This window comes from Charadrius vociferus, unplaced genomic scaffold (genome assembly GCF_000708025.1).
Source record: "Charadrius vociferus isolate BGI_N301 unplaced genomic scaffold, ASM70802v2 scaffold423, whole genome shotgun sequence".
Taxonomy (NCBI): domain Eukaryota; kingdom Metazoa; phylum Chordata; class Aves; order Charadriiformes; family Charadriidae; genus Charadrius; species Charadrius vociferus.
This window is the reverse complement of record NW_009648149.1, coordinates 1,327,566-1,340,743: the sequence shown is the minus strand read 5'-3', so window position 1 is coordinate 1,340,743 and position 13,178 is coordinate 1,327,566. Positions and strand designations below refer to the sequence as shown.

General features: G+C 44.0%; 1 protein-coding gene across 1 annotated transcript in view; it reads right to left on the bottom strand.

The window, feature by feature from the left end:
- Positions 1–6,196: 6,196 nt before the first annotated feature.
- Positions 6,197–13,178, bottom strand: part of ANKRD13C (ankyrin repeat domain 13C) — a 26,225-nt gene continuing 19,243 nt past the window's right edge. Inside the window, 6 exon segments of the mRNA XM_009883992.1 lie at positions 6,197–6,914; positions 8,055–8,155; positions 8,814–8,912; positions 10,518–10,597; positions 11,356–11,517; positions 12,408–12,539. Of these exon segments, the coding sequence (XP_009882294.1) occupies positions 6,784–6,914; positions 8,055–8,155; positions 8,814–8,912; positions 10,518–10,597; positions 11,356–11,517; positions 12,408–12,539 (705 nt within the window). The 3' untranslated portion in view covers positions 6,197–6,783.

Sequence of the window (13,178 nt, the reverse complement as noted above, 5' to 3'; positions counted from 1 at the left end):
CAGCGAGTGCTTTGTGCGTACGGAGTTGGCTGTTCGTGTCAACTGACGGGTTTAAATTAGTAAGTTTTGGAATGAAGCTCTAAGTGGTGCTTGAACTTCTTGAGCCTGATGGGTCAAACCACCATCTTTTTACACTGTCCTTTTGCCCCGGGCAAAGCCGAACTCGCCATTTAGGTATTCAGTGTCATTTTTAGAATTTGTAGAAATGTAAATTTTCACCAACTGTTTTGAGTATTTTGTCAATACAGAGAGGTATATGTCATAGAACCAGTTCGAGGCTTATTTCTAGCGGAGAGAGAGGGATAGTTCTTGTAATAAAATATAACGAGAGACAGACAAGGTGCATGATGTCTTCCTAGATGTGCCTTTGTTGTTGTCATGATACTTATATGTGAAGTACAAAAACGTAAACCAATTTATAGTAATAAAGTAAACCTCCTTGATCCTTGGGCCCTGGTGTTGTGAAAGTCATTCGCATGCTGCAGCGAAGAGCCACGTCAGGGTATTGAGCTCAAGATGGTAGACCAGGGGCTATGTGTAATTAAATTATGTTGTTTCCAGTTAATCTAGTCACAGCCAGAGGATGTGCTGAAGCGCAGTAATTGAGTAACTTGCTAATTGTGAACCGAAGGGTGAGGGAAAGCGGTTCTGTGCTTTTCTCCTAGCGCTGGCTGGCAGCTCCCACCAGTGATTTTTAGACCGAACCTGTGATTATTGGACAACGGAACCACAGGTGGGTGATACTCCTGTGGGCTGCAGTCATTAAAGCTCCATTACATGCTGCAGTGGCTATTGCTTCTGCTGCCGCAGTTCTTAAACCCCAAACCATTTTAATATCAAGTAGGGTTCATTTTTGCTTACGCAGCAGCCTTACGTTTGCTACTGTCAGCTGTCACTCGGGTCCCCACTAGCGCAGCTCTTCCCTGGGCACATCAGCATCAAAAGTGTGTTCCCTCTGCTCTTGAGGACGGACACAGCTTTTCCTCGAACATGGAATCAAAAATGCGCATAGTGATTTTGTTCCAACTTCCCAGGTGCCCTGTCAGCACGCAGCTCCCTCTGCTGCGTTTCATTTGGAATGAACGGATGTAACGATGTGTAAAAATGAGACCAAAGTACCACAATGCAGCTGGAAAAAGTGTCGTCCTGCTGTTGACGCTGGGGAATCCTATTCTGCGATCAGACGGGGGTGACACTGTATGCGAAAGCAGAATGTTGTGCTCAGCCACACCATCACTGATGTGGAACGCCACGAGCACGCGCTGTCCCAGCCAGAGCCGGGCTTGTCGCTACCCACGGTATTCAATGCGGGTTGTAGCAGCATAAAGGCTACAACTGTCCAGTTTACCAAAATCTTTAACTGGTGATGTTTTAAGCACTTCCTGTAACTCCAAACATGAGTTTGTCTTACCCTTTATAAATATGAGATTTTAAAAGTTACCAAATCCTTAACTATAGAGGGGTGTCCTGATCTCTGCTCTGCACACTCAGCTGCCACTGCTGCAGGAGGGCGGGTGAGCAATTCTAAGTAAAAAAAAAAAACAAAAAAACCAAAAACCTTCTACAAAGCAAAATGGAACTTTCAAAGTTCCAGGTTTTGCTCCCCAAGTCATCCACAGTTCCTCCGAGAGACGCCCGTTATCAGCAGTTGTCAAATCCCGTTATTGAAAGGAGTACATTTCTGCATTTAGGAGATAGAACTTCCACAATTACTGAACCGAAAAGGTTTGTTTCCTCCTTCCCTCCCTTCCCGGCAGCTGTTCCTAAACTTCTGACTCCTCAGCTCCAGGTAAATACCAGAAGCGACTGTCCGTGTCCTTCCCCCTCTGCTACCTACATAGCCCAATAAAATTTGGAGCTTTACAGAGGATAAAGAGCAGTCTATAATGAAAATGCAGGATTTTATTTAAAAAATGACCAATAAAACACCCTTGCAGAAGGTAGCAGCGTGGGCTTGTCCCCGCTGGAATCCCTGCTCAGAGCCGCGTCTGCAGCGGCGATACACCCCCAAACGGGCTGCGACAGGAGAGCTAAAACTTGATTTTCACAGGTTGGAGAGTTTCAGAATCCAAGAGGGTATTTTGGTCTTTATTCTAACAAATGATACAACCAAAAATTACTATTAGTGAAGGTAAGTTAAAAACATGGACCAGACAACTAGTAAAATGCAAAAAAAGTGACATTGTGTCCATGATAATTACAAATTTAAGGAAAATAAATGAGAAACTGCAGCATTACAGGAAGTTTGTTAATACAGATTAAATAATGCAGTTATCCTCGCATGAATTACAAATCAAGAACAAATACATTTAAAAAAACCAGACAGTTGCTTTGAATATCAACAAGGTGGGTTTCCAGCACAAATATATCCAGAGTTTTTTTGTAACAAATCATTTCAATACATAAATCAAGAATTGCAGTAAAGTGAGTACAGTGACTGGAACAGCAGCTCCTTGAAAGGAAAAAGAAAACTCATTCCCTTTGCCACAAATTAAAGCAATATTTTGGAAGACCAGTAAAATGGTTTGGTTAAGAAACAACCCTAGGAATTCTTTTGTGACAATTGCTTATTTCAGTTTACCAAAATTAACGGCTGTCTCTTAATAGTTATTCATAAAAAACCCTCACAGCCAGCAGGGGAAAAGAAATTTAAAAAAAAAAAAAGTGGTGAAACCAGAAAGAAACAGTGGCGCAACTCTGCGCGGAGGTGCCCTCTCCCGAGCCGCGGTACTGAGGTTTCCCCCTCTGTGTGTGCAGTGGTGTTGGCTTCACCTCTGCGCCCGCCCCGGTGTCAATGTGCGTCCCAACACGGCGACTCTCCCCTGGCCCGCGCCGGCTCCCGTCCTCACCCCGTCCTCACCCAAGCCAACGCAATGGGAGAACCTCCGTAAACACGCAGGGAGATGTCTTCACTCCCCCGGGGACCAAACCTTCCCTTAACACCCAACACCGTCTTAAGGAAAAGATACGGGGAAAACCGACAATTAAGTTCTGCTAGGTCAATCCTGCTAGAAAAAATAAATTTCCAGGAGATGGGGGGAGGAGATGGCAGAGGGTAAAGGACAGCGGTGGCCACAGCACAGCTGCGGACTCAGGACCGGGAACACTTCGCCCACCCGTGGCACCAGCGAAGCTTCTGTGCAGACGCGCCCGGAGCAACAAATACACACGTCGTGTCAGTACAACACAAAACTCCTTGCAAGCCAAACAAATCATAGCGGGTAAGACATTTCTAACAGCGCGGGGGGAGTCGCCACTGAAGAACGGCAGCGGCACAGCTACGCCACCGGCATCCCACCGCCTCGCGCCTGCGGGTCCCCCCGGTGCGGTCGAGACGCGAGTCCCTCGGGTAGGCTCAGCGAACGTCCCTCTCGCCGAGGAGGACTCCTGCAGCTCGCAGGAAACCCTGCCCCAAGCGTCCCTACGTTTTAAGTTTCACAACCCATCACTAGGAATGTTTCAGACAGAAAACATCACCCAAAGGTGGAAGGAAATATACCGAGAAACAGCTCACCCTGCCCAAGTTCCCCGGGCTGCCACAGGAACCCCAGCACCATCACTGGACTGGGAAGGACTGGTCAGACCGCTCAGCCCCACGGCAGGGAGGAAAGGAGTGCCAGCGCATCTTCACCATAATAAAGACTACAGTCAACCAAACCTGCGCCCACTCCTCTCCGCCGACACTCCAAACCAGAGCCAGCATTAATATATAGCAACCCACTAGAAGAAGTTTCTGCAAATCTTAAAATGTATCAAAGTTAGTAGCTGTGTAATCACGAAGGTTAAAAAACCCCCCGAAACCTGCAGCCGGAGTCCATGGAAATCATGGAAAATGTTTCCGCGAGCTGCAGCGGGCTGAGTCAGACACCCCGTTTGCCCTCAGAAGACGTGGGCGGCTCTAGGGGCAGATGGAGAGACACCGAACCCTCCGTTTCTGTGTGAGGCTACACAAAAAGCTTTGTTTTGTTGGTTTGTTTGTTTGCTTAAGTCTAGAATCCAGTCCCTTGCGGTGGCTGTATTGCCTAAAGCACAGAGCTCCAGCTCCATACGCTGCCTCCCGTGTCAGCAAGCGGGGATGGTGATTTGGAACAACCAAAAACACAAAGTAAGACAAAACACGTGGTTCTTTCCCTGTAATACTGAGGAAAAAGGATTTCTGACATTCACCGTATACAGAAACGTTTTTCTGCGTTTGCCGGAATTCCCAAGGACTGGGTACCGCTGCCCAGCCCCCGCACCAGACCCCATCCAGCAGCGCGGCAGTGCGGCCCCGCAGCGCGCACCCGCAGGGAGGGCGACGGGACACGTCCAGGCTGAGCGTCGCCGACATTTCGTCCCGACCTCCAGAGCCGACGGCACAGCAGAGCCTCTGCCTACATTCAACCCCGCTCCCACGGCAGAGCCCTACAGAGCTCCAGCTCCGTACGCTGCCTCCCGTGTCAGCAAGCGGGGATGGTGATTTGGAACAACCAAAAACACAAAGTAAGACAAAACACGTGGTTCTTTCCCTGTAATACTGAGGAAAAAGGATTTCTGACATTCACCGTATACAGAAACGTTTTTCTGCGTTTGCCGGAATTCCCAAGGACTGGGTACCGCTGCCCAGCCCCCGCACCAGACCCCATCCAGCAGCGCGGCAGTGCGGCCCCGCAGCGCGCACCCGCAGGGAGGGTGACAGGACACGTCCAGGCTGAGCGTCGCCGACATTTCGTCCCGACCTCCAGAGCCGACGGCACAGCAGAGCCTCTGCCTACATTCAGCCCGTCTCCCACGGCAGAGCTCTCGGCCCGTTCGAGGAGGAGCTCGAGGCGGGGGCCAGTTTATACCACAGACGTGAAACACTTTAGGAATTCATAATTACTTGAAAGAACAAGTTCTATCATTCCTACTGAATGTTCGACATCTGCTACGCATACAGTACTTCAGAAGTAATTACAATTCTACATTTCCCTTTGCTTTTTTTCCCCCCTATAGTTTTATTTTCGATTTGATTTTGAATTAGTAACTCCAGTGTATCGCTCGCAGCCTGCAAAGGAAACCTCACCCGCCCCTCTCACCGCGGGTCTACGGCGACGCCGGCGGAGGATCCACCCCAACCTCCGCCTCCGGTTTACCTGAACTCGGCTGCCGGCGCTTCCCCAGGGCTCCACGCACAGAGCGGACACGGTACCTCCGGAGCAGCACTACCTCCTGGGGTTTTATGCAGACGGATTCCAGAGGTTTTGAAAGAACATCTGCTTCAGACACGTCCGCCCGCCTCCTGCCGCGGTGCCTGACAAGTCCGCTTTTATTGCCTTGTGATAAGCCGTCCCCACTCACCACCTGCACGGTTAGTTAGGTTGGTTACCTTTCCTAAGCATTGATGGTACTCTTCGTTATAAATTTTGATACTTAACTCTATCGATTTCCAGAAAAAGTTTTAACTACAGTGCACAAAGAATATAATTTTGAAAATATTTACATTTTTGTACAATAACACCACAGCACTTTAATCTAGATTTCTTAATACAAACAAATAGCACCATTAGCCTTTTGCACAAATTCCTGCTAACAAACCAAGACGCTGGATTATGGTCGAATTAGGAGACTGGAACCACTTGGAATGAGAATAAGCTCGAGAAGCGGCAGCAGCGAAACGCCTGCCTATGCAAAACATTAAGAGGAAGGAAATAATCTGGCAATACCTTAAATAAAGTCTTCCAAGGTGAGCCCTATTCGATGTGCACTACAATTAAACTAACTTCAAGACAAACTTTTTCTTATATGAAGATTTAATGCTTGAGCTTATTGTTCTAGTAACTCTTGATATGCACCCCGTGTTTTCCAGCGGCTGCTGAACACAAACAACCGAGTCGATGCTCAACCATTATGGAGCAAGTCTCCTAAGTGAATGTGAAGAAAGAAGCCAAAAAGAAAAAAAAAAAAAAAGAAAAAAGAAAAAAAGAGTGACAATTTCTAGCTAATGAACCCCCGAGAGTGCTAATCACCACAGCGCGGACACAGCAGGGACTTCCAGGCCAGCGTGATGAAGCGAAGCGAAGCGCCGAGCCAAGGAAAGATGAACAGAGCTCCGTGAAGAAGGGAAGGGTTCCGGACACGGATAGCACCACCATGGATTGCACTAAGTTGCTAGAGGAGGTACCTCGTTCCCTGCAGAGCAAATGCTATTTCTGAACTGAACCGCAGTATGAAAATGCAATTGTTTAATGGTGACCATTTGGTTCGTCCATCTACAGAAAACGCATTCCTTCTAATATACGTCCAACTAACATTCAAATTACTGAACTATACATAATGATACATAGTTTACAATTCATGAAAAGAAAGCTTGAAAGAATATAACATGGTCATCTTAAGTATGGTGGGATGTTTTTAGGGCTAATATCCAGCTAAGACATTTCAACTTTTATGCTAATGGTCCAAGAGTGCTTTTTGTATCACCAAGAAATGTAAAAAATTTAAAAACCAATGATAGTCCTCACAGCTGTTAAGTATTCTCAGGGTCACCGAGGTGTCAGACTACCACGCTTGCAGTACTGGATGTATAAAAGTGTGAACGACACATCAGGAGACTTGCTGTAAATCAGGAACTAGATTAGATGCCCATTCTAGCGAGTATCAGTACATCAGTCACTTGACGCATGTTCCCTTTTCTTCTGGATTATTAAGTTTATCCCTTCCTTTACGACCCACTTTTCTATCTCTATCTGTGGGCTATTTGCATCCATTTGCTCTCACTGTGGTACGCTGGTGTTGTTATTCACCATTAACCTTCCAGTTTAGTTAGAGATCAGGAAAACGGCTGGGGTCCTCCTTGTAGTCATCAGGAATAGTGAAGATGGATTCATCAAATTCATCATAACGGAACTCCTGAAAAGTCACAGTGGCCGTGATGGTGGGAAATACAGGAATATCTAGGCAGGAAGCAAAACGGTACAGTGAAGAGCAAAGAAACGCGGGCTCACCAAGAGTTCCCAACCCTTATTTCAAGATTTGTAACTTCACACTTGCTAAATACGTAGAAGCTTGTTTAGTATTCTATACAATGGTGACTCAAAGCTCTTAAAGGAGGAGGTGGTTTAAATAATGTTATTTCAAAACATACTCAGATACCCTGAGCGCGGAAACAATACCCAACTCAATACACCATTCAAAAAATTCTTAGTATTATTAATGCAGTGGGTTTCCCTTCCTGATGCAGGCTGCCGACGTGGAAACCAGGGCGCTGTGAGCATACAGATTAATCTGTTCGAAGAGAGGACGCTGGTCTGAAGATGATACAAGATAAAATAACCCTGCCCCACGTAGGCTTCAGTTGAGCAAATCCACATAAAAAGACAAAACTTCTTAATTTTTGCTTTAAAATATAACCCTTTTCCAATTTGAATTGAGGTTGAACACTTAAGAGTGATCCTCGATCAAACTGGCTTGCCCATGAACTGACTTCACAATCTACGCAAAAATTCCATCCTCAATAAACAGAGCTGCGCAACCCTGATAGGAGGCAGAACACAGTCTGTTCACAACTGTCTGACTTAAACAGCCTGCCGGTACGCAAGCAATCCTCCAACACTTCGAGAAGGTGCTATGACTTTTTGGCAGTTTATGCTGTGATGATCTATACCCTGAATGAATGGTGGTATAGACGCATTTCCATTTGTAATGGTTTTCTATTTATTTGTAAGCGAAAAATGTATCACCAGTAATCCTTGAGGAAAGAGAAATAAAAAAAAAATGCTACAAAATACTTAACTCACGAGTGAGATGATCCTTTAATGCCAGGGTAATTCAGCATCTCTACTCTTAGAGCAAGACATTAGGAAAACACAAATTACACTGCTCTCTTCCCGACCAGGACTATATTCACCTTTCAGCTGCAGATCTCCTACTAATGTTACTGCCACTAACTGAACGATGTTCTCCTGACATCTACGGCAACACACTCTTACATGAGAGAGTTCTTTTCCAAAACTCAAGGCAAGTTCTGAACATGCATGAATAGGTACACACATTTTGGAAATACAAAGCCACAAGAGCTGTTGTAGTCATCTCACCTAATTTGACGGGAAAGCCTGGAGGAAGCTTCATTTGAACAAATTCTCTAAGTTTGTTAAAGTGCTTGAAGGGTGCAATTACTTCTAAAACATTCAACAATCTGAAAGGCAAAACGGATTTTATTACAAATTCTTGTTTCACAAGCTTTCCCTCTAGAAAAGACAAAAATGACCCAAAGAGCAAGGTGAGAAAAAAGGAGTTGAAAAATTACATCCTGCTTATCCATCTATCTACCTCCTTAGAGCTTCAACATCAGCATCCTCACATTCAGTTCTTAGTGAACCGTATTGTATCACCATAGGTGTACAAAGAAACATCGAGATATTAATTTCTTGTCCTCATTTTACCCAAGAGACTGAAGCATACAGTACCGCACCCTCTTCTCCGTGCACACAAGGAACCTGATGTGGTTTCGTCGTGGTTTAGAGGACATAACCTTGTGCTAAAACTTGTCACAGGCAAAAACATTTTAGAATTCTGTAGAATCAGGTACATCGGTATTGCGACAAGTTAATGATAAACCTGGTGAAACCTCTGGTCTTATCAAGTCAGATAAGCGCTGGGCTCTCCCAGCAAGAGGCACACCAGCACCGCGGTCTCTCATTTTAACCGTTTACTTGCTTAACGGCACGACTTCATTCACGGGTTGTAAGCTGCCAAATTCCTGTATCTGAAGACACGAAGAATTCTGCAGTTCATAACAAATTAAAACACTTCCTACATATACGTAGCATCCACAGCCAATGATTTTGACTTACGATTCAATTCCTAAGGGAAATTCCTGGCTCATAGCTATCGTGGCTTTAAAGGTTTTCTTGCTCTCTTTGCAGACCAGCTCTCTACCCAGATGAGGAGCTCTGCGAGGGGCAGGGGAGAAAGACAAAGTCAGTTTTTCTCTCAGTGAAACCTTGGTTTTAAAGGAAGGAAGATAGACTCAGGGTTGAAAACATCAGTAAAGAATCCCTGCAATAAAGCAAATGCTTTAAAAGTCAAAGCTGTGCATAGTAAAGATGAGTCAGTAACCAACTCGACTCAGATTACTAGGAGCTCTGCTAAACCAGGAGAAAAGACAAAAACAGGGAAATGACTTAATAGAAAAAAATCTTCAAATAATTCCTCATAAACATTATATTAATAAACACGATAGAAAGACATGGCAACTACCCAGAAATATATACAGCTGATCTCAGACATTAATTAGAGTAGTCTATACGCGAACAAAGTGTCAAGTTGATCTGGAAAAAGGTTTGTTTGCTTTCAGCCTAAAATATGAAACAATCTCAGAGAAAGCAGAAAAGTTACTGTGCTATCACTAGAAGGCAACAGTGGAAAACACAGGACGGAAAATTCTGTTATAGGAGAGGAACAGACAGGTAACAAATAACATAACAAATCTTTTTGTCTTTTGCTCTGCGTTAGCTAGAAACCTAGATCTCCCATTCAACTCCCTTCAGTTAATCAGACGACTAAACAAAGCAAATCTTAGATACATACATATTTCTGTCCCAGTAGTAATAGCTGTTCAAGCAGAACCTATTGATTCTGCTTGAATATTCATTCTCTCTCAAATACATCCAAAATTCAGTTAGTTAAAAAACCCCCAAATAGATCCATGTGCCTTTTTAGTAAGCCTGCACTGTAATACCATCACATTCCCCGGTAACATCCGACTACAGCTACCCAACATCTTTGGGGAACAGACTTTTATCATTCTTACTTACGGGACACACTCAGGACATGTTTTGGTTGTGCTACATTCACAGCTAGACAGCACGTAACCTTAGCAAATAAACCCAACTGCTTGCATCTACTACAAATGAAGCTGCTGTAAATGATTTTAAATTACGGCTGTTAGCTACCTAGTTACACACCTGCAGGAAAGTACCTTGCAAAGATCTAGCTGGTACTAGGAGATCTGTACGTCCTTGTATTCCAGCTGTGTGTGTTTTCATACGCTGCCACTAGACTCTCATTCAATCATAAACTTTTCTTTTAAATTTTGTATGCTGCCACTGCTACCAGACTCTCATTAAATCATAAACTTTTATTTTAAACATGGTGAATTGGATTACTTATTACTACCATAAGTAAAGGTAAGTGAATGACAACAATGAATTTGTCAGAAAATCTTCTTTAAAAAAAAAAAAAAGGCCAGCTTAGATGTGCTGGCTTCAAAGTGTTTAAATTTCAAGCCACGGGTATCAGATAGATGCCCATCCAACATTTTTATCATCAGCTGATGCAATAAAACTGTTCATGCACACAGGTAGCGGCTTCCCAGCCAGCCTACTGGCGATGTCAAACATCGGAGACATCAAACCCAGTGTCCCTCCGTCCCCAGAAAACATAGACAGAAAGCACCCACAAACTAGAGAACCCTCTCCCAAAAAAACCCCACAACCCCAAACCAATAATCTAAAAGTGCCTATGGAAGTTAAGGCCAATAAATCAAAAAGACTTACTTTCCGTTTTCAGCAGAGATGTACTCTTCCCATGTAATTGTATTGGGTGATGGCGGAGTAAGCGACTGCCGTCTGACAGGCTGTTCAGAAAAACACATCTTAACTCAGCTCTCCTTATATTCTCTTAGAATTTTGCAATTCAAAAGATACAACCGTATTTCAATTCTAGGAAGCACAGCAATATAGTCTATCCAGTCTGTAGCTGGTACCGCGCTGGGCTTTTCCATCTCCTGCTCTTGCTCTCATAGCCTCCGTTTAGGTATTTGGCCTCAAACCGCGGTGTACATAGAAGCTGGCTGTTTTAATGCATCAGTTAATCAGTTAATTCAAGCGTCTGAATGACAAGTAACAAGGCACAAGCTAATACCGAAATAAATTAATCATGTTTGAAAGGCTGTACGCGCGTTCCCAGATGATGTCTGCCTCGTTCTGAATAGCTCTTGATTTCATGGCGATAATAACAGGCTTAGCCCATTATAATGAAGCTAAAGGAAAACACCACGGAAAAGGAAAACAGAAAGGCGTTCCAAACAATAAAGGTTTGGTCTAAACGAAGTGAAAGTGATTTGCCACAGCCAAACCCATAATCTTGTACTAAGGGACAAATTAAGACTGAAATATGCAACATAATCACAGAAATTCCTCAATGTGTGCACTAATCAGGATAATTCATTAACATACCACCATGATTATAATTGCAGGGCACATTTATTATTTTAAAATTAAGACAAACAAAATGAAATAAAAACATTATCTATAGAATTGGTTAAATGACTGGTGAGAAAGATTATTCTCCTACGCAAAAATTCGCACACTGTGAAGAAATACTTTCGTATACCTCAAAATTTTGTTCCATTAAGTTGCCACCTTTACTCAGGCTCTCCATGATAGCTTTATTTCGAAGAATATCCTCCTCACTGAGATGTTCTCTTCTTTTCCTCGATTCTAATACAAGTCCATTAACCAAGTAGAAATCTGCCAAGAAGTTTCCTACTCTTTCCTGCACGAAAGGAATTGGACATTAATGACACACAGAAGATTAAAAACAAAATAAATTCTTGCACATCCAAATAATGGCACTTCAGTGCAGTAAAATACCTTCAGGATTGAAATGCTGTAATTTACACAACCAACCACATGAGCTCTCAGTGGACAATCCCAGTAAAGTACGTACAGCACAAACCCCATCAGAACAGGTATTTCATATCAATGGAAACTTTAAGACAGAAAAGATTATTTAAGAATTTAAGAGCAGCCAAGGGGAAATCTGACTAAAACCCCCTTCAACAGCAAGCTGTGTTAAAGGATAATTTGCATATGGATTTGGTATTCAGAAGGAAGTAAGTTCTGAAACACTAGCTCAGATGAAAACTTGAGATGATTGGCACTATGTGAACAGATCCAGATGAAAACAAAATCCTTCAGAGCTGTCCCCAAGATAGCCGTTTCCTACCCAAAGGAGTTACGACCGTGACTATTGCAATTTTTGCCCAGCTGAGAAGCTGTAGGTCAGTCAGACTGCTGCCGCTCCCATCTTCCCGCATTTATCTGACACAGGAGCGCGTGGAATCCTTCCTGTACGCCCTGGGATGAATTTGCAGAGACCATATCCTCTTACAATAAAGTAATTTTCACCACAACCTGTCCCTGCCCCTGGCCAACAGCTAGAGTTGGTTATCCTTCTTCCAGGCTCCTTTTTCCTTATGCCCATCACATCTATTCTGTGTACTCAAACTAGGGACAGGTGGGGGGGGTAGGGGGAGACATTCTTCCTCCGTCCCAGACATCTTATTCTTTTACTCCTTATTTCTTCCCAACCACATCGTCGTAAGGCTGTCTGCACTATTTTGTCTCCTCTAATGTGGATTGTGAAATTTTCTTTCAGCTTACTGTTTTGTCTTCTCGAAAAAGCCATCCTGTTTGGGCACGTGTGAAGGTGATCGATTTGGTTGATAACGTTGCTGAGTAAATATCACTGCTCATCAAAATGTCAACCTCTTCTTCGGTTTCCATCTCAGATTCCTAAAGAAAAATTCCCAAATACAGGATAGAACTTAATAATAATGATTACTTCTTTAAACAAAAAAAAAATTAAAAAAAAAATAAAAATCAATAAACCTTTTCCTTTGGAGCTTTTCCCAGAACTAGTACTTCCTGAATTTTGAGAGTGTTCTATAGAAGCTCTGGCCAAATGGTTGCCAAACAGTTTAATCTTAAATATTAATGCAAATAGGGCATCCAAGTGCAATTGATCCAGAAGCTCAGCAGCCACAGCCTTTCCACAGGCAAAGATCCCTATGCTTAAGCGCAAGCAGGGTCCTGCACCTGGGGAGGAAAAATGCTAGGCAGCAGTATAGGTTAGGGGTGGACCTGCTGGGAAGTAGCTCTGAGGAGAAGGATTTGGGGGTCCTGGTAGATAGTAAATTGTCCGTGAGCCAGCAGTGTGCCCTTGCTGCCAAAAAGGCCAATGGCATCCTGGGCTGCATAGGGAAGAGTGTGACCAGTAGGTGGAGGGAGGTCATTCTGCCTCTCTACTCGGCACTGGTGAGGCCACAACTGGAATACTGTGTCCAGTTTGGGGCTCCCCAGTTCAAGAGGGACAGGGAACTGCTGGAGAGAGTCCAGCGAAGGGCAACCAAGATGACTGAGGGATTGGAGCAT